We start from the raw sequence: 22743 nt of genomic DNA, 5'->3' as shown, positions 1-22743 counted from the left end.
ATTATGAACTTATTTTATTGTTGATTCTATTCCAAATTAGTATTGAAATTAACCATTCGGAGTGTTATTATTCTAAAGCCGAATAAACCCGAATATTTATGCCATAACAACATAACTTATACCCTTTATTATTTATATATTAAAATTAATAATAGTAATGTGTTCTTTAATAACATATTTAGGCCTTCGTGGTAAGTACCTATTGTAGCTATTGGGCTTTATTAAACACATAGAACACAGAAGGTACAGAAGACATATATGATGAATATTTATTTTATTAAATGGCAATTAAATACAATTTAATACTCAAAATAAAAACAAATTTATGTCTGATACATGATTTGATAATTAAAATAAATATACTTATAAATGGCAGTAATAATAATAACATAAAAATATAAAATACATATAACCTAATTAACACAATGTATGATCTGGTTAACTTAAAATATGGAATAAATAAATTTATTCAATGTTCAAACAAAACAAATTAATAATAGAATATCTTCAATATCAGTTAATATCTTCGCAGGTTTGGTTACTGGTTTGAAAGTTATTATTTTTGCCTCCAGTTCCTAAAAAAAATGATGACATTCAAGTTATATTAAAAACCAATAAAAAAAAAAATTAGTTATTGAGATATCAAGTACAAACCAACAACATGGCAGACTTCAACATTAGCTCCAAACTCCATTAGTTTAAGTAACCAAGAATATTGCTTTTCTGACAATTTATCGTTTGGTCCTTTTACTTCAACAAATATGCACTAATAATAAAATTAACAATAAATGCTTAAGCTTATTAATGCCAATAAGGCTCAAATTCTACAGCATTTGTTATTTATTTTAAAGATATATCTAAAAACAGCATAATGGTTTTAAGCTTTAGAGATTTACAGTATAACAATTTAATTATGTTACAATTTTTTTAACATTTAAAATTTTTAATCCCATTTCTTAAGTTTTGATAAAAATGTATGCTTAAAATCCGATTTATTTGATGTTTTTCATTAAGTTCAATAAGGGAAGTTACAAAGAAAAAAGTGAACCGATAAAAAGCTTACAGTATTCTGTTATTCAGATAATTTTAAATAGAATTGCTTTAAAGATCAACTTAATTTGAGATCATTAAATCATTCATAAATTAATTAATTTATAACAATTTAAATCTAAAATTGAATAATGAATAATGGATTCCATTTAAAGAAATACAATATCTATACAATTGGCATAATAAGTAAATATGAGATGAAAAAAAAACTATTTGGATTGCATGAATAAGGAGCTCACTAACAGCACTTAACTCGGAATTCAGATTATAGAGTTATCATTTATTAAGTTTAAAGTGAACCATTATTTTATTTTTTGAGCCAATATATTGGTAGAATATCATGATTCTGATTAATCTAATTCTCTTGCTAGTATATTACACATTCAAGTCTCGATAACTTATAAACCATATTAGTTCAAAGTTTTTCTTGCCTCTTGAATTATTAATAAGAATTGAGCAAAACTAATGAGTTAATGTATTTATATATCGATAATGCTAAGTCCTATATAATACTAGATGAAACATACATCTATTTCAAGATGTCTCTATTAAAAATGAGAAATTATATTTTTTATATCTGGAGGTATTTGGTTATCTATCATGATTAGCATATATTATTATGAATTTTTCTATTTTATGGCATATAATTGATATTTTATAGCAGTACAAATTATAAGTTATAATTGAGGTATTTATCCGAGAAAATCAAAAGTTGAATTTATTTTTATCCCCATTGAGATTCAAGCTATCAAGACTTGACTGTATTTTGAAGCCTAATGCGTAATAAATAATGATAAATATATTTTTTTTTAATGTTGTTTTTAATGGATTATTATTGCATGTAGCAAATATTTCAAGATTTGTTGTTATAATTTAAATAAAATAACTTTCAATGCTTTAAAATCTGAAACCGATTTATTAATAAAATAATAAATAATATTTGTATTTAATAACACATTACTTTATGCATAGAAACATCCCAAACAACAAGGTCTGGCATACCATGTAAATAAATTCTGCCATCTTTCAATATTTGGTCACCAATTGCAAGGAACACTTCTATTCCAACACACTCTAACAATGTCTAAAACCAATAATATTATATAAATATTAAATATAATTTACAAAATTCTAAAACACATTCCATAAGTAATAAGCTTACCCTGCATAGATGTAAGTTATCAACATTCATATATTTCCAATTTACTACAGATTGAGTATCAAAGTATTTATCACAACTCTCTTTCAACATATCACATATTTGATTAACATTCATTTGCTTCAGTTCTGCCATTCTATCCTAAAATAATTTTTTGTTTTTTGTTACTTTTAAATAGTAATTTTAAAACTATCAAATCCAAATATTTATTTTTGAATTTACTTTAATTTGTTGCTCTCTAATTTCATAGAAATGACGAGTTCGCCAATCTAAAGGGCAATCTTGATAAGGGCTAATAAAAAGAACATACGGTGTATAACTACCATATATTATTTCCCAAAAACATAATAAGAACATTGACTTTATAAGCTGGCCCTCATCATGCAATCCTGTAAATATAAATATGCAATATTATAAATGATACATTGGATATATATGAAACATAAATACACTCAAAAATATATAACTACTACAAATAATTGAATAATTACCATTCATAAATCCTTGACTTTTATAGTGTGATATGGCTAGTTCTTCAACAGACATGTACAGTAAGTCACCATTCTCAGTCTTCTTTGAATAAACTTGCTTACGGCCAGATGAACCTCTAAACCAAAATATTTTAATTTATTGATTAAATGGGGTGAATAAATTTGTTTCATTTTTATTTTGTTAAAGATACCTACAGTTAGGCTTATTTTATTTCTTTGATGGTTTTTGTATTTGAAATTTAATATTATTTAATAAATATAAAATTGTATAAAAGTTCAGTTTTTGATTAATGGTTGTAAATACTTAAATTTCATATATTAAACTAGTTAACTTGCTAAAATATTATTTTTAAATAATGCAAATAATAATATGATAGAGGATAGTAGCATCATAGTATTACGAGTATTTTTTATAAATTATATTATATTTGTCTTAATACTCTTGCTAAAATAAAATTAATAGTTATTTAGAAAATAAATAATGTTTACTATACTTTTCTTTAATAGAAATTATTTGTCCGCTAATTGTTGTACTAGGTAGTTGTTTTTCTGTCTTTGAAGTAACACTTAATAATTTATTTTTTAATTCATCATTTAACTTCCTAGTTTTTCGATTTGCATACATCACTGCTCTTTTTGACAACATTTGACGACCCAATTCAGTCATATTATCATCCTTGAGGCCTTTAAGTATCACATTTGCAGCCTAAAAAAAATATAGTTTTAATTGAGTAAAAAGATGGGAATATAATGATTTTAAAATGTTATGCTTCTGCGAATACTATTTAGTATAAAAACAAATTAAGTATCTAAGAAACTTCCAGTATCAATGTATAAAAAATTTGAATTTGGGTAAAAGTAGAAAACAAAATTTTTGATTCTCTGAACAATTTATCCATAAACATTTTTCCAATAAGTTCACTGATAACTCTCTTAACTATATAATTATAGAGCTTATTAGCTTATTTGATAAACTTATCATAGATCAGGATAATTTATCATTGATTTCAAATTTATCATAGTTAACACGTTGAACACCAATGTCAATTTTATACGTGTCTTCTAGCACTCACTTATAAAGTTTGTAAATTTACCCTACAGTCAATACAAAATGAATGACCTATAGAAATTTAAAATTTGTTCAAATACAGCAACTAAAAAACACTTAATACTAAATGGGTGACTGTATGTCTATGAGACATTGACATCTGCCACAGGCAACCATTTACACATGTCAACTATGCATTGACACCGGTATTCTACGTGTTACACTCCACAACCCCTGAATTGAGAAAATTAAGCAAAAGATAACCATTCAAGAGAAAGCTATCAAAAATGATCTCTATATTTTTAGTGGTATTTTTGTGTACTTAAATAACCTTGATATACTTACAAGATCTAATTGCTTATATTGTAATTCAAAAACTTTGGCTAATTCAATATGTAATTCAGCTTGCTTGGACATAGAAAATTCCTTATGTTTTAATAAAAATTCCAATACTTCTTTGGCCAGGTCTGCATTACTGGTACATTTTTTTAATATTGTTATATTTTTTAACAATGTATGGGCATATACAGATATTGCAGAGTATTTTCGCAAATAGGTAGGTATATTTAATAGTGATTCTCTAAATAAAAGAAAAGAAAAACAAATATGAATATAAAATATAAAATATACACATTATATACTAAAAAATATAGTTTTAATAATGTTTAGTTATCATTAAGTCATGTTATTATATGTTTGAAAATATTACTCACACAATAGATGTATCACATACAGCAGATTTGAATTTATTAAACATAATACACAATACTAAAATTGCATTTTCATGATCTTTTTGTTCTAAAAGTAATTGAACTTCATGGCGTAGATTCAAAGCAATTTTGTACCTAAAATCAATAATATTATGTTAAATCTATAATTTAAATAAAATAAATATATAGTATATTATATTATATTAGAAGATACTATCTATCAATATGTTTAAATACATTTTTACACTGTGTAATCGTTAAAAATCAAATTATTGTGATATTTTTACATAAAAAGAACACCAAATAAATAAAACATTTTCTTGATTTTATCAAGAAATTGAAAGTACAGAATTTAAAAAAAATTTCACATGCGTTTCACTAATTAATACTTTGGGAATGACAAACATATATAAAATATCAAAAAAATAAGAAAAGATTGGAATTGTATGAAAGAGAAGATAATGGAATATTTCAGAAATCCATAATCCTGATTGCTGAAGTCCCCATAATAAATTGTAGATTTGTATTGAAATATAATGTGACAATTTTTTTGATGGGTACCCTTTTTTATATATAATATGAAATTCACACCTCTCGGTGGGTAACGCCAAAGGTATATCTTTTGAATTAATTGACCCTACCCTCCATCTACATCCCATCTGATTTTTTTTTTTTATCAGATCTAGATACCTACTAATAAGTAATAATAAGCAACTGAATAAATAAAGATTGTTAATTAATAAATAATAGTGACCTTAACAGTACCATATCAAGTGAAGAAATAGAATAAAAAAGTATTATTTTTTTATTAAAGTTAAATTTTATTAAAATTTGCGTAGTAAAATTATATACATTATTTTTTAAATATTTGTTTTTTAAGAACAGATGTTAGAAAAATAAAATTAATGTAGACAATTACAATTTTAAAATATGCATTTAAAAGATAATAATAATAATACAATCTGTCAAAAACAAAAATGATCAACAAATATACTTAAATTTCTACATTTGAACTAGCTTTCAAATTGTTTAACTGGTTAATTAGTAGGTACAGACATTTTTCAATTACCTTCAACTGTTAGCATTTCTACACTCTGTCTCATGAAAGAACGGAACTGTATCTCGACCAAATTCGGTCATTCTTGCGCATCCCCCCCACACCGCACTGCAGCGCTACAACGACGACGGTCGTCACTGGTAGTCGCCGGCGGTCGTGGTGAGGAGTAAACGGTGAGCGCTCATTCTATATGCGCGAAACAGTCCCATTCTTTCGTGAGACAGACTATACTATATTAATATAAATAATTTAATGTACAATACTTTTACTAATAAGTGAAATAATTTTAATAAGTGACCACTTACATTTCAAAGCTATCTTTTGAACTAAAATTAATTGAAACTCGTTTTGCTTCAAATGTAGGAAATTTTAGTAATTTTTTTTCAACCATATGAAATTTACTAAAACAATCGCGAAACCTATCCTTTTCATCTCCAATGAAATAAGGGTACGATTCATAGATTAAGCAGCTCATTATATCATCTCTTGATGTATCTGATACTTTCAAACAATAGCCTATTATTTTTTTGACTCTGAAATGAAAAAATAACAATTAGAATATACTTAAAATTTATAATCAAGTAAATTATGCAAAATAGTAAATAGCCCCTTAAGAGGATGTGACATCCGCATGTATTATCTCCGCATTAAAATTGCGTAACATGACAAATTTCACGCTGAGCAGATCACGTTTAGCTCCGTTTTTCCTCATATAAAAATTAAAGGTAACATTATAATCGAGGGCTTCTCATAGAATTTTTATTTAATTTTAATTTTAAAGCGAGTTATGAGTGTTTTAAAATTTAAAATTGTTAGTATATCTTAAAATACTCAAAACCCACTTCAAAATTAAAATATAATAAAAAGCCTATGAGAAACTCTCATTATGTTAACTTTAATTTTTATGATATGTGAATTCACTCTAAATTTTAAATTAACAGAGCAAAAGGTGATCTGCTAACTTAAAATTTGCATATTACGCACTTGTAAGACAGAGACAACACATCATGAGGGTGTAGTGTCTTCTTAAACCAACCGTTCTTTTAAATTACTAGTTGAATTTCCACAAAATGTTCTTTGATTCTTTACAAGGTCAATAAATGATTTTATCATTGCAGGTTTAGTCAGACTTTTACTGGAACTTAATTTGATATTGAATACTTTTTGTAATTCTTTAAGTTCTTGAGATTTTAAAATATTTAATAGGCAATCGAGTTCACAAGAAATAACATCTGAAAACCAAAAAATATAATGCCTCGTAAATCAATTAAATAATAAACAATGTGTGGGCTGCATACCTGTATTTATTAATTGTTTGGTTGCTAATGATTCTAAAACACTATCAAAATTATCACATAGATTTAAATCTCTATACTTTTGAAGTCCATCAGGTCCATCTGAACGAATCCACCCATGTTTTCTAGATATCAATCTCCCAAAAATCTTAAGTTCATCATTAGTTGCAACCTCAATTTTTTTCATTATGTCTTCTTTGCCAAAACAAAAGATTTCAGCTTTGAGAACAATTAACTTAATAAATCTACTGTATGTATCGCCACCAGAGATATCAACTTTATTATCTAAGTATTCCATAATTCTTGGACTTGTAGAAGGAGTATTATTTATACTTCCATTTTTACTAGGAGTAACTTGTCCTGCAATATTTAACTCTTTTTTTAATGTTTTATTTGAAAGTGGACTCACAGCTTTTCTTTTTGGGTTTGTTTTTTTATCGTTTGGAAGGCTTAAGTTAACACTATTTAATTTTGGTGATTGATCTTCAATGCCATTAATATTAATATTTTTATTTGAGGTAATTTGTCTCTCAATAATGTTTTCCTTTAGTTTGTCATTTTTATAATTTAAATTTTGTTCACTTGTGTTTTTTGATGATTGAATTTTACCAGATATTTTATTTTGATAATTGTCTTTAATGTCAGTCACAAACTCAGATTTAACACAGTTTTCAACAGTAGGATTCATATTTTCTTCATTGGATTTGTCCTTATCTGGCGAAAAATGATTACCAACATTATTCATAACTAAGTCCGTTCTTTTTAGTGTGGGTTTGAAATAAGAAGTTATTTTTTTACAATCTTTAATTGCATTTAACCTTTTTAATTTTTTAGATGGTGTAGAGTTATTTGAACCACTTCTTTTATTTGGAGACGATGTGACAATATTTTTATCTTGTTCAGAAATATTAAATCGTTTAGGATGAACCTTAATACTTGGGGATAATAAAATGTTATTTTTCTCCAAATTTGATTGTTCTATTTTAACAGGTGTTGTCTGTTCAGATTGAATAAGTACTTTTTCACTAATTATAAACGACTGCTGACTAAATGATACATAATCTAATTTCCTTCTAGTAGGCGAGCAGGTATTGGATTCATCAAATGCTAAGATCCTGGATACAGAGTTATGTTCTTCATTACTAATTTTCTTAATTCTACTTCTTTTTGGTGTAAATGGTGAAGATGAACCACTGGATGGTAACATTTGAGATACTGGTAACTTTGATGGAGTTTTAAATGGAGAATCCATGTTAGGTATCTAAAAGTTAATTTATTTAAGAAACAGAAGATGTAATAAAACAAAAACTGAAGCAATCAAAATTAAATTAAATTAAACTGGCGTTTATAATGATTTAGTCTTGGGTATATACTATATATTAAAAATAAAAAATATTTGTCATGATAATAAAATGACAATAGAAATAGGTATAAGATATAACAATAATAAATAATGAAGTTAAAACATAAGAAATATAATCGGCATTACAGCAAACCGAAAATATTATTGTATCAAGTTAATTGATATAATATTATCTACCACCACTTTTGCACAAAATATGTTTAAGACCGTATACAGCTGATAAGCAATAACAAAAAGTTATGGCGATAATCATAGTACTAAAATTGGCGGGAATTATATCTGAGGTCTTTGGATTATATCATTAAATAAATTGTCTTGGTTAAAAAAATCCTTAGTTGATATAATATAAATTATAATAGTATTACACTGTTTCTATAGTTTACCCTTGATTTTACCCACGGGGTAGGATTATATCTTAATATATCTTAGATATTACCTAGTGCCACTAGGCTAGTGGCTCTTACCATAGGCTTAGAATGGGGTTTGGGGGTCTGAGGGGGGCTAAACCCCCTTGGAATTTTGACTAGCCCCCCCCCCAAACCTGTACATTTTTTTAGTTACATTTTTAAATACATGTTGAATAGGTACCAGAAATATCTATTGTGCACCTTAATTTTCACGAAATAGATAGGAATTATTTATTTTTTGTTATTTTAATAGTTATTCATTGTTTACTTATAAAATTAATAATAAACTCAATATTATATTTTAGCCGTAGGTATATGTATATAATATTTTAGCAGGTGTAACCCTAAATTTATTGCGTAAGTAGTTACTCCAGTTGTTGAAGATCATTATGATTACCCAAGTTACATACTTACATATTATAACGAAATACAGTGGAGGAACTACGATCAATGAGGCCCGTGGATACAATTTTTTGGAGGCCCTATATCTAGCTGTAATTTAAATTTCTAAACATTGGGCTGTTTATTTGTATACAATTAAAAAAATATATATTTATAGTAAATTAATAATTTACTGAATTATAATTTCGGAAACAGTAATAATAATATTTTATTTACAATGAAAAATTTTTTTTTTTTGCTATACGGTCTTGAGCAAACGTATTCCCCAATAACGATAAATTCAATTTTTTAGCACGCTCATTTTCTATCGAAATCATCGCAAGACCACTAAACCGTGTTTGGAACATGATGTTTCTTAGATAATTTTTAATTAGTTTTTAAGTTTTGAGAATGTCCTTTCTACACTCGCCACAGTAACCGGTAATGTAACAAGTAAAATGCCGTTAATAACTCAGGGAAACTAGTAATTAAATTATTGTTTAATGTTTTCAATTATTAGTAATTTAGTCATACCAAAAACGCTGTTACAAGACTTCAGTTCAGAAGCAAACAGACATTTAAATGACTCAATTTGTGTGGTAACTTCTGCTGGATTAAAGTCCTGAAATTCATCCGCCAACTTTTTTGTACTCTCACTGATCTCGTAATCTGATATTACAGGCAGTCTTAAAATACAACTGAATAAATTACTTATTTCACAAAGATCTTCAAACCTTGTTTTCAATAATTGTGTAACTACAGTGTCGATACAGTGATATAAAACTTACGTTTCAAAATAACGGTTTCCTTGTGAATTCGTCGAAATATATTTTTGAAAAATAATATCAATAAATTGATTATAAAAAAACTAAAAATTAAAACTGTAAAATGGTAATTTAATATTATCACTAATCAGTAAGTACATATTTTGCTTGTTTTATGTACCTAATGGCTAATGAAAAACTTATTTTCATTTTCACAAAACAGAAATTCAGCGACGATTTTACCTGAGTAAGAAAAACTCTTTAAACAATAGTCAATCTAATTTCATTACTACTTAGTACTTACTACTTACATAGGTATATAATTTATCTCTATAGTAAATATTAAATACCAACTTGCTATATTTTATAAAATATACAACTACACTTTTAAGTATCTAATGTCTATATATTTATTGTTGTAAAACTAAAATAATACTGCCATAGTATGATACCAACGTTGAATCAATAAATATAGTTTCTATGGTTATTATACAACCTATACTACATTTTTCTTACAAGTCAGTGTATTTATAAATCTAGAGAAGAATAATTTATAATGAAAGTATAGTGTTTCAGTTTTATAATTATAATAACTATAATTTTATTTTAATAAAAATAATGCCTCCAAAATTAGATCAAACGGCTAAAAGAGCTACAAGACTATCATTAGTAAGGTAAACATGGACTTGTAATTTACATTTTGTTTCTAAATTACTATTATTTGTGCGAAATAGTCTCAACCCGGTCAGAAAAAACCATTCAACAAAGAACCTTCCAGACGTCAAGTTAAGATAGCTAAACCTGTAGACGATGTTAATGGAGTTCAATCAAACGAATCTATAAGGCCGGATGATCAATTAAAATTAACTGAAGAAGTATCAAACCATCATTCATAGTTCAATTATTTAGTTATATTTTATAAATATTTATATATTATATATTTATATCACAATTATAAATTTATTTCTTAAAAATTATTGCAAGATAATAAATTACTATATGAAATATAGTAATTTCTTTAAAAAAAAAAATGTCAGGTAAAAAAGATAATTTTTAAATCAATAGGCGTATTATCTACATCTAACATTTTATATAAATATAATATTTTATAAAAAAAAGTATTCTCTTTATAAAATACTTCTCATAAATGACAGTATATGTGTGTAACATGACAAAAATTGATTTATTTAACAGTGTGACACAATAAAAAATAATTATAATCTATATTAGGAATACATATTTATTGTGCACACTCTTAAGTTAAAATATGTTTGTACCTATTTAATCTCGTTAACTAAAATTAATTAGCTTAAATATTTACTTAAATGTTGTTAAATTAAGCAAAACTTCTACTAGAAAAGCAAAAAGCAGTAGAAAGGATACTTTATAATGCATGGTAGTATCAACTATCAATTGGGAGATTTCATTCCAAATTTCGTTAAAAATGTTGTAATGTTGTATGATTGATAATGAGATATAATAAAACTTATATATATATTATTTATTTATAAAATATGACCTATAGAAAGAATAAATTATATCATTATCAAATTATATACAAATATGTTTAATGTTATGTCAATACTACCACGGATGTAGATACAGCAGTGCATACTACTATTTTTATAACAATAGTCAATAATACATTATGTTCTAACCTCGTGTAATATGTTAATAATTGTATGGTCTCTAGATTTAGCATACATATATTCTTCTTAATTTTAAAATTGTTATTATTTAGCAAAAATTGTAGGTTATTATGAGCTAAACATATTGTACAATTTTAAAACTCGTATTATTAAACAGCAATTAGTTTCTACTTTAAATATCACGCACAAATTAATAATAATAATAATTCATTCATTAGAAATCACATTCCTCGTCGATTATTGAAAGCACTAAGCAGTATTAATATTATTATCTGATGAATGTTAAATATAATGAAATAATAAATCAAGGAAATATTTGTTTTTTAAATAACTCCATAGTTATGCCTAGGTATCTACCTATGTTATTGATTGATATATTATTTAATTTTACTTAAAATTAAATATATTTTTTATAATTTTATCTATACCCACCATACAGTAACAAACAATATTGTGTAGGAAGACTAGTTTGACATTAAGCTAAAAATAGTGATTTAACTTTTTTTATTGTTTAATATTACTGACACAGTGACACATAAGACATAATAATAGTATTTCTTAAATTACACATGCCATTTATTAATAAATATATATTATTTTTTATTGAGCTTAAAAACATCAACAGCAAAGTTTTTTATTTAATACATAATGAGTGATTTATAGAATTAATATGGTGTTAATTTTGTGTGATTTCCACTAACATTAATAGTATGGTTATCGTTAGCACTGTTAGCAGAAGGTTTAAATTGTATTGTACAGGTAGGTAGGTTTTGCTAAGGAAAGCTAACATATTTGCGATGTTTTTGATGACTGCTCCTAATAAATAAAATTCTTTTAACATAAATTATTAATATTAAATTTATAAAAATAATGATTAGAAATATTATTACAGCTTATTAAAAAAATATTATAATAATAAATAAATATTATACCTACTGTTTCTATATTTTATATTCTAATTTCTAATTGTTTAGGTACTATATAGATATTTTAGTCATTTTAATTACCTATTGCACAGTGCACACATTAGACATGATATTATACTGAATAAGTAGGTTTATTATGTTATATATAATATATATTCTATTTCCGTTGGATCGTTTGCCACATTCCATTCCTTAGACCATATTCAGTGGTGTAAATTTACCAATATCTAAAGGGAGGGGTAGAGAATGAACTCGATATACATATACTACAAACTAAAAACAATTATAGATAATACTATTTATATTTTTATGTTATATTTTAGGAATTAGATGAAGCAATAAGCAATGTATTACAAGTTACAGAACCACCGGAATTAACTGCTCGAGTATCCTATAGTTATAAAGATGGATCATTTGTACCATATAAAAATGTTCTTCCGTTTATCACATTGATTGAATTGAAGTCTACGTTAATTCATAGTAAATTAAAAATACTAATATAATATATTATGTAGTATATTTTACACTACAGTATACGAGTAGATCATTTGCTGACTGCTGTGTAGGTACAATAATATCTCTAAATTAATATCTACTTCGATAGACAATAATTCTCGTACAGGCCAGGACTTGGTGTGGCGCTGTTGTTATCCACAGTCGCTAACGTGTGCTGCGTTCAAATATAGTTCGGTATCGCCAAATTCCGATGCTTTAAAAACTAATAAAAAAAATATAAATACTCGTACAGTCGTACCTATTCAATGTTACATATAAATTATAAATATACAATAATTAATATTCTTTATTTATTGTGGAAACAACAGGACAGTTTGCAGAAAACGATAATGAAACTGCGCTCGAAGAAGTAAAAGAAGAAATTGACCATAATAAAGAAGATCTTGTGATTGACACAGATGAAAATGTTGATGGGCGAGTACAAGAAGAAGTGGAGGAAGGAGAAAGCGAAAGTGAGGGGGATTTCCCTAGTGCAGAAGGTGACAAAGGAGAAGGAGGTGAAGAAGTGGACGAAGAAAAAACTTCAAAACCTAAAGCTACATCGGACTCAGACGAAGAAGCACCAATAGCTATACAAGAAGAATCTGTTTCTAATATAAATTCATCAGCAAAAAAAAGAAATGCACCAAAAAAACTAATGAATCAATTTAATTTTTTCGAGAGATGTGCACTTACAGAAGAAATAGTTTTAAGAGTAATATATAATTAGATATTATACTTTTGCTATATTAAATTATAATAGTGGTATATTTTAGGATAAAGAAGTTCAAACTACACCACCAACGAAAAATGATTTTTGTACATACGTGACACAATGGATTATTTATGATGCCTATAATGAAGATTTCCTGAAGCAGCAAGAAGAAAAAGAAAAAGAAAAAAAAGATAAAATAGCTGTCCATGGAAGTAAGAAGAGTGCTAGTAAAAAGAAACAAAATGATTTAACTGAAGATCAAACTGAAAAAAATATGTTAATCGCTGCTAAATTTTTGGAAAGAATTATAAACTTAAGTACAATGGATGCCATCGCACAAGGTACATACTGTGTGATACATAATATTATACAACTTAAATATAATCCATAATCAATTCATTTTTAACATAAACATCGTAATTCATTGATTTAATTTATAAATTTATATTAAATACTGACAAGTTGTAAGTTACTATACTTAATAGTAACATTGTAAAAATATAATACAATCGTATAAAAGAATGACTAAAACTTAAACAGAAATATAATTTTTCCCTAGGTACCTACTAATGTACTATAACCACAAATTACTTTTAGATTTCCGATATTATGAGGATCCATCTGATCAATTTAGGGGTAGAGATGGCACTTTACTCCCATTGTGGACAATGACATATGATAAAGCTGATAATTTGTATGTGACTGATATAAGTTGGAGCCCAGATTATTTCGACATGTTTGCTGTTACACTAGGAACTTGTGAGAATTACAATTAAGTACAAACTATTATACTGAAATACATTTATGAAAATATTTAATTAAGTAAATTTTTTTTTTTAATTTTACCATAAATTTATTACTTTTAGATATTTAATCTTATAATCACTTAAATTAACAAAATTCAATTCTTTGCTAAATTATCTATGAATATAAAAATGTATCTAAAATAAAATAAGATGGCATTTAAATTTTTTCATCACATTAACTCTCTTATATTCCACCTATTTTAATAAAATGATAATGCTTTCTATTTACTTACTAGGTATTATAATTTTATAATTTATAACATATATTTTTAATTTTAATAAACATGTTTACATATTATTAAATTTTAAACTAGATTCTATGTTTGAGTATGTTAAATCTTGATTTTGTTTTATTTTTGCTTTTTTATTTGTACTTCAAAAGTTTCGCACATAATTTATTAATTGATAAATGATGATTATTTGCAACAACAGGCTACCAACCCTTAGGGCTAATACAAAACAGCACCCTAGCCTATAGTTTAAGAAATAAGAAGTATCCTCAACACAAACCGTGTTTTCATCCTATTTCACGCATGTGCATCACCTTTCAGTCTTACGCATACTGCATTGAATGAAACATTGAGTTTATTGTTGGTTGCCTATATAAATTATACACTGTCCCTTAAATAATTGCGTAGTCTTTTCATTGTACATATTTCTCATATTTTATACATTGCCCTACCTATTTATGAAGAATATTTATTTTATAATAGCTCAAGGGCATTTACCATTAACCGACAGTCCAGATGTGGGCTATGTATGCTTATGGTCTCTGAAAAATCCATCATACCCCGAATACATAAACCAGACGCATTGTGGAGCGATGTGTTTAGATTTCCATCGAAACCATGGGTTTCTCTTGGCTGTTGGATTTCATGATGGTCATTTGGCTGTATATAACGTTAGCTTGCCAACAAAAGAAGCTCAGTACATGACAGACGCAGTAAATACTAAACATATGGCTTGTGTGAGACAGGTGAATTTTTATGTATTTTTAATTCTGGCTTACTCTTAATATTATGGTATGTCCAATTATATTTTAGGGTTTAAGCGTTTTGATGAATTTATTAGTTTTTTACAATTTTTGTACTCAAAAGTAAAAATTATCTTTCGAAGCACATAATCATATAAATATTATAGATATTCATACACTCACACTTTATATATGATTTCTCTACCAACGATAATTGATAGTATCAATTTGATAGGTACCTATTTTGTTGTATATATTAAAAAATAAAGCATTTGAAAGTTTTTGAATTATTATGGTTTTTTTTTTTTAAATATTGATAAAAAAATGTTTTATTTGACCAAAAGATTAGAAAAATAAACATCTTATCTAAAAAACTATCCTTAACTACTTATACAACAATTAAAAAATATCGTAAAAATTAATTTACACATTTTTAATAAAATCGCTTAAAAAATTCGTCAAAATCACTAAACTATGAAAAATATTTTGTAGTTAAAAATGTAATTTTTTATTTTTATAATTTAAACTAAACTAAAGCTTGTAAATGTTGTAATACAAGGTTATTCCTTTATTCTTGAAGAAACGAAAATATCTCATATAGGTAATATATATATATAGTTGTATTAACTAAAAAGTATTACTATTGTAGAGACTTGGAACTTTTTTCCTATATATTATTATTATTATTTATACACAAATATACAATAAAATAAAGTTTTAGAAATATTTAAGTTAATTTAAGGCTATTTGTATATTATAAGAATCTATTATTCACGCCGTTCAATGGTATGTCACAGTCGCGGTATTGATTAATATATTTATATATTTATAACTTAAACAATGAATTAAAAATAACGACGCATGTAATATATATTTAATTTTAAGTCTATATTGTCTGTGCATAACTAGTAACTACGTTGTATATATACACTATACAGTGATATATACTTTATAGTAAATCAATTTGATAATAGTTAGTAGTTTTTTAATTATTAAAAATGTAGGATACATACCTACATGGCAACATCTATTAAATAGGTATTTAAGTTATTTCAGAATGTTATTTAGGTAATTTGGGTGAAAGATTTGCCCGACGGCGAATTAAATTTTTATTCCATATCTGAAGATGGAACAGTTTGTAATTGGTTACTAATGCAAAGTGAAATGTCAAAAACTATTATAGTTACATTAGTTTTAGACATTGAACCTCAAATAACACTTGGTGGAATTAGTGAAACATTAATTGGTAAGCTAATTAGTTTACGTATTAAAATATTTCATTTTTTTTGTTTCATCATATCCTATAAAGACTTTACATAAATACAATGTTTTAGGTAGAGGCACAACCATTGCATTCCATCCCGAAAATAGTGGAATATATTTGGTTGGAACTAATGAAGGCTATATATTTAAATGTAACACGGAATGGAGCTCATATTTTATGCAAAAATTTAAAGCTCATGAAATGTCAGTTTACAGAATTGATTATAACAAATATGATCCAAATATTTATTTATCATGTAGCGGTGATTGTACGGTTAAAATATGGGAAGATAAATCTGAGTAAGTGTGATTATTGTTTGATTTAAATTTAAAAGTAAAAAATATAGGTAGATAAATGTAGAAAAATTACCATAAAACCACAAGTTTAGGAATTAAATTACAGCAACAATTTTTGCACTAATAAACACTAATACTTGTATGTATTGTATGCCAACTAATTTTAGATAAACATTAAAATTTAATATACCATAAACCTACACAGTGGCGTACGCGGGATTTTTCAATGGAGGGGGGCTTGAAAATAAATAATTAACTATTCAGTTATCACAGGTTAACTCGGGCATTAGAATAACGAATAACGATGCTTAGATAGACGGATAGTGTTGCAAATATCAGTTCAATTGTTGTCATAGATTATAGATTTATATGGACTGTGGCACGACTAAAGATAGTATCTTTAATCATGACTACTGTCTATGGAATGTGTAAAAATATCATCTATAAACCTTAGGAGTTTAGCTAGTTTAGGGCATATAGCCTTTGCAATTGTTAGAAAATAAATAGGTAAACACACGATTTAAGAAACTATATTAAATCGAGGTAAATATAAAAACAAAAAACAATAATACATTTAATGTGGGGGGATTCAGCCCGTTAGCCCCCCCCCCCCTGCGGACGCCACTGAACCTAAGTTATGCCACGAATTATATATTTAGCTAACTTTTCCTATTGATATTACATTATAAGTACGTTATAATTACGATGTTCATTATATGTGTAAAATAAAAAAAATTGTTGTGTGATATTCAAGGTTTATTATGGATTAAAAATATATATTTTAATATTTTTAATCTAACGTCTTGTTTTTTGTTTCATAAAAGTATACCACTTTTGATATTTGATCTTATGTGGAGTGTGTCTGACGCTCTTTGGTCACCATTCTCGAGCACAGTTTTTGGAGTCATCACCGAAGACTGTGATGTAGTATTTTATGACTTGGACGCAGATAAGTATAAAAATATTTGCTGTCAACCTATACAACCAGAAAGTCAATACCAGCTTACTAAGTTAGCATTTAATTGGCGGATGCCTGTAATAATCGTTGGTAGTTCAAAGTAATCATCAAACTTTATTATTTTTAAATAGTAGGTATCTACTTAAATGCTTAATAATACAGTTAAATTGTATTTGCATTTTAGAAGTACAATCGTTGCATTAAAAATGTCACCTAACCTTCGATTGATAATGAAACCACCGAAGAAGGGTAAACACTATACTACGCAAATGTTGGAGTTAGAAAAATTACACAAAGCTTTGGATTCAACTCGAGAACCAGATACATTAGTCGTACCTGCTGATGATGACACTACAGATTCATAAATTAGATTTCTATAAACGCGTAGTTGCACATAATACCAGAGGCGGTTTGAATGTATTATACTTAGTGGTGCAAGACAATACATATACACCCACCCATCCCCCCTTCATAATAGAAATTACAAATAAATATTTTTTTATAAGCTTATAGTTTATAGTATATAGTTTATAATTATATATATTCTTAACTCTACGCTTTCAACAGTTTCAGCCACGATTATCATTTATCAAATGTATGATGAGGTACTTTATTACTTTATTCATTTATTGAACATTAAAATTAAACATTTCGGTCAGCACATACTCAACCAAGACCACCCCCCCCCCCAACATTGGTGGTGCAGTGCACCAAAAACAGTATACTCAAACCGCTTCTGCATAATACCTACCTATATAATATATATATATATATATAATATTAATAGTGTCTACAATAGCATAATCTTATACAAAAAAAAAGTACTTTGAACAGTCTAAGAACTATGATTGTTATACAATTTCACTCTTTAGTTTTCAAAATGTTATAATATGTGACGTACTGCCGTATGAAAAAAAAATATATTAGTACCTGCCTATACAAAGAAATAGTTTGGGTAGGCACATAATATGAAGCTTAAAATTTCATTGTCTAAATTTTTATTTCGAAGTATCAAACTAAGTCGTCAGTTTTTTTCAATAGGTACATTACCTTATTATAATGGTTAGTATTAAAGTTATTATTAGTATTATACTAATACTATAATACTGTAGTAGTAGTCAATAATGTATGGTATACTCAATAGTCAATACTCGTTCGAAACAGATATGGAATTTTCTAATATTAATATAAGACTAATAATTCTCGTCGTGGACATTGTCAGTCGTCACAGCCATCATATTACTGCAACGAGTACCTACCTAAAATTATCCTCATTCTTAAGGCTTATTTATGTATAAATGTATAAAATATGTATAGGATATTGAATATAAATTATAATATAATATTAGCTATATTTTGTGTTAAAGATAAATATTTTATTTTAAATTCACTTGGCATTGTTAGCGCAATATTTGTGTCTTCTTACAGATCCACGTGCAACATAAGTAAAATGCTTTCACCTATAAAATACCCTTTATGATTTTTGAGTAATCTTAGAATAAAATCACCTATCATGAAAATTATAGAGGTTAATAGTTTTGAAGATAAGACATATCGATTGTATCTTTTATTATTATTTGACTTTAGGCCCTATTGACTATTATTTGTAAAATTTTGGACTGCACTCTTAATTTTACTGCTTTAAACAGAAATTTACTCTTGCTACTGTCTTAGAAAAAGCAATGTATTACACATAGGTATATATGTGTATAATAATTTAATGATGCAATTAAATGAAACAACAAAATTCAGGATATACTCATATTTCCTGTCATTTTATATTTAATTTTTGTTTTGTATAGACCATAGTGCACACACATTAAAATCGTAGTGATGCACACTTACCTTGTACATTCGTGGTGCACATTTGTATGTTGTGGTGCATATAAAAATAGGGCTCATAAAATTAAATTGACTTTGTATTTGACTTTCAAAATAAGAAACATTTTTTTGTAAATTTAAATGATGTTTAAATTGTTTTGAGACAATATTTAGACAAAATCAATATGTCATACTCTGATAATTAATATTCTCTATTGTTTTTGTGATGTGTATTGTGTGGTATGGTGTGATTTTTTGTGACTTTTCTCAAAAATTAGTAAAATTACTCAACAACATTACAAAATGGTTCTACGTAAACGCATTTTGTCTATAATGCGCGTACATCAAAGAGAGAAAACAAACAGTGCGGTGACATTATTTTATTATTGCAGTTATAGTAACTTTATTTTATTACAAAGCATTTATAACTAGTGTACTGTTTATTTAAAATTACCTATCATTCTCGCAAACGTCTAAAGGTCATTAGGAACGTGGGTACGTGATAATATACTGATATGTTGTTAAAACAATTATATATACATGAATGAACGGAATTTCCTGCATACTGATCAATGATCACTGCAGAGTATTGACACTGGCCTGGTGTTCAATATTTATATTTCGATTTTAAATAGTTTGTGATTACTGATTAGAAATATAATGAAAAGTTACATCTACTATAACCAATATATAGGTATAAACTATAAGTTAGTTTTTTGGTTTTTGTTATTTCTTCTAGTAAATATTTATTTAAAAGTTGTATAGTGCCTACCTAGCTTCCTATAATATAATTATATATAACTCGATCATATAACATTTTTCATTATTTACTAATTAATATTATACATTTATATTAATAGGTCATCATTGATGACTCATAAGTATATATCGGGTGATCCATTTAACACAAGATACTCATTATTTCAAAAACTATTAACGTAAAATATATAAAAATATTCTTTTTACATAATTTTTAATCGAATATTTAACGAGTACTTTCGAATTATAATAACTTAAAATTTGATGGACGATGCGGAATTCAACATCTATTCTGTACCTCTCAAAATGTTGGTCCACTTACTACTCCGCTCATCTACTTGTTCGGAATTAGATTTTTATAGATCGAAATACCCTGAATAATATTTTGCTTCAGAATATGAAATTAAAAATATTGTCATTTAAAAGTGAAAAAAAATTTTAAAATCAGAAGAAATATAACTTTTTTCCAAAAATGTTCATAAGTTTTCTGTTTTATGATATATTATATAATTTATTTAAATTTTAAACTTTTATAAAATTATGACCAACAATGGCAAAAATAAACCTGTGATACAATAATACCCATGTGGCAATGTCCGTATATTATACTAGTTGTACATGGTACCTTTCTATAATATTAGAGTTAACTCGACGTAATCAATGACTTTTTCAATTTCACACCTTAACATTCAGTATATTATATAAATATTAAATCATAAGAAATACCATGAATCACAGACATAATCTAAAATTTTTGTAACACATTGTAAACTTCAAAAAAATTGTAAAAAATGTAATTAGTATTTAAGAGATTAACTAATGGCCTTTGCTGTCGAGTTATATAATATATTAAGATCAATAGAAAAAAAGATCTAAACTTTATTTCTTATAACCTTTATAAGGTAGATAGGTGCCTAATATTATGATTCAATTTATTTAATTGGTTACATTATTGGACTAAATGTCTTCATGTATGTAAGACTATTCAATATCATCAGAATATACTTTAGGAATTCGACTGAGAAGTTAGTACGACAAACAATGATGTTCTTCTGTCTATAATATAAGTATAATTTATTTCATTCATCATATTGATTTTTTCAACATTTTGTGTTTGAGGACTGTTGAACTACTTCAAATATTCTATTGTCTACAAATAAGAGCCTGTTGCTATCGTTACGCCACGTGCAAGTTATCACTTCAAATATATATATATATATATATATATATATATATAATAGTAACTACCTTTTGTGTAGACGTATAATAATTATTGTATTATAAGATCCCTATAAATTCAATATAAACATACCTATAATACAAATACAATAACCAGGGAGATAAATATTTAAAGTAAATATTTTTGTGAAATTCAATAATAGACAAGTATGAAGACTTATAAAAATATTTTACTGACTTATCTTTGTAGTTACTAGTTTAAACATCTGTTATAGTTTATTTTTAGTAATTTAATTTAAACATTTTTAATTGCCACGATAATTTTGATGTGTTGGATGAATAAGTTAGTTATGAATAGACAGAGTATATTATATAACATATATTTAATATATTATGATGTCTCAATCGTAAAATTGACTAAATCATGAATTCTGTTTTTAATTAAATTGAAATAACTATGTAATTGTTAATATATTTGCTTAATTATAAAATTATACTTAAATGAAAGTACGTAATTTAAATTCAAGATTTCATATCACCGAATTAAAAATAATTAAAATATTTATGATCAAAATTAAAGATGTATTATGAATAGCTATAGCCATAATCTATATAACCTACGACTATACGTACAACGTACAATATGCAAAGACAATTTAATTTTGTATCATAGTATAAAACTATTGACTATTTAACATGGATTCAAATTTTAAACTACATAAAATACATGCAACATTTCAATTTTTTTAATTTTTAACGTTATTTTACTATTATCTCTCCTTGCATATGCGTAATATTCATGTATTATAGGCATAGTTTATATATTTAATATTTATATATCTAGGTAAAACATTAAAACACCTCCAAACTATGCAACTGTATAAGCAGTCAGACATAACATTGATCTTATTTCTTATGTAACTAAATACAATAAATACATATCATAATTCATAACTTATTAGGTATAAGTACAACAAGTTTATCACTAAGAATTTTATTTTTAAAATAATAATTTATAATACCTCCTATATAACTGCTTTAAAACTACAATATACAATATAGATATTATATATTATAATCATTTGGTAGTGACGATCTAAAAAAAATATTGGAAAGGGGGGAGTGTAGGTAATCTTTAAAATTACTGACTAGATTTTGAAATGTCAAATTTTAAAAT

General features: G+C 26.1%; 2 protein-coding genes across 2 annotated transcripts; one reads left to right on the top strand and one right to left on the bottom strand.

Annotated features, from left to right (window-relative positions):
• Positions 1–244: 244 nt before the first annotated feature.
• On the bottom strand, positions 245–8310 carry LOC149058475 (fanconi-associated nuclease 1-like). Its single transcript, XM_089220539.1, has 12 exons — positions 6814–8310; positions 6552–6747; positions 5821–6048; positions 4462–4593; positions 4094–4328; positions 3195–3406; positions 2701–2816; positions 2432–2598; positions 2213–2350; positions 2012–2134; positions 655–766; positions 245–575 (listed from the first exon to the last, which is right to left on the bottom strand). Exons 1-12 carry the CDS (start codon positions 8060–8062, stop codon positions 514–516), a joined length of 2970 nt encoding a protein of 989 aa, XP_089076665.1. The 5' UTR covers positions 8063–8310; the 3' UTR covers positions 245–513.
• A 1971-nt stretch (positions 8311–10281) lies between these two features.
• LOC107167829 (dynein axonemal intermediate chain 1-like) lies at positions 10282–19161 on the top strand. Its single transcript, XM_089220444.1, has 11 exons — positions 10282–10394; positions 10460–10600; positions 12624–12780; positions 13125–13510; positions 13572–13851; positions 14108–14269; positions 15030–15292; positions 16358–16535; positions 16624–16852; positions 17674–17907; positions 17992–19161. The coding sequence occupies exons 1-11, from the start codon at positions 10344–10346 to the stop codon at positions 18170–18172; spliced, it is 2262 nt and encodes a 753-aa protein (XP_089076570.1). The 5' UTR covers positions 10282–10343; the 3' UTR covers positions 18173–19161.
• The last annotated feature ends 3582 nt before the right edge of the window (positions 19162–22743 follow it).

The sequence above is a fragment of the Diuraphis noxia genome, unplaced genomic scaffold, assembly GCF_037042655.1.
Source record: "Diuraphis noxia isolate RWA-SAM2 unplaced genomic scaffold, SU_Dnox_SAM2 contig0002, whole genome shotgun sequence".
NCBI classification, from domain to species: Eukaryota; Metazoa; Arthropoda; class Insecta; order Hemiptera; family Aphididae; genus Diuraphis; species Diuraphis noxia.
The sequence above is the reverse complement of the archived record's forward strand: the minus strand, read 5'-3'. Positions and strand labels throughout refer to the sequence as shown.

Coding starts and splice junctions, on each gene's coding strand:
- LOC149058475 (XM_089220539.1), bottom strand. CDS start 8,062: ATGGATTCTCCATTTAAAACTCCATCAAAGTTACCAGTATCTCAAATG. Junction 4,329..4,461: donor GTATGTGATACATCTATTGT/GTGAGTAATATT, acceptor TCTTTTATTTAG/AGAATCACTATTAAATATAC. Junction 2,817..3,194: donor ATAATTTCTATTAAAGAAAA/GTATAGTAAACA, acceptor ATTTTGGTTTAG/AGGTTCATCTGGCCGTAAGC.
- LOC107167829 (XM_089220444.1), top strand. CDS start 10,344: ATGCCTCCAAAATTAGATCAAACGGCTAAAAGAGCTACAAGACTATCA. Junction 16,536..16,623: donor AATTAGTGAAACATTAATTG/GTAAGCTAATTA, acceptor ACAATGTTTTAG/GTAGAGGCACAACCATTGCA. Junction 17,908..17,991: donor ATAATCGTTGGTAGTTCAAA/GTAATCATCAAA, acceptor TTTGCATTTTAG/AAGTACAATCGTTGCATTAA.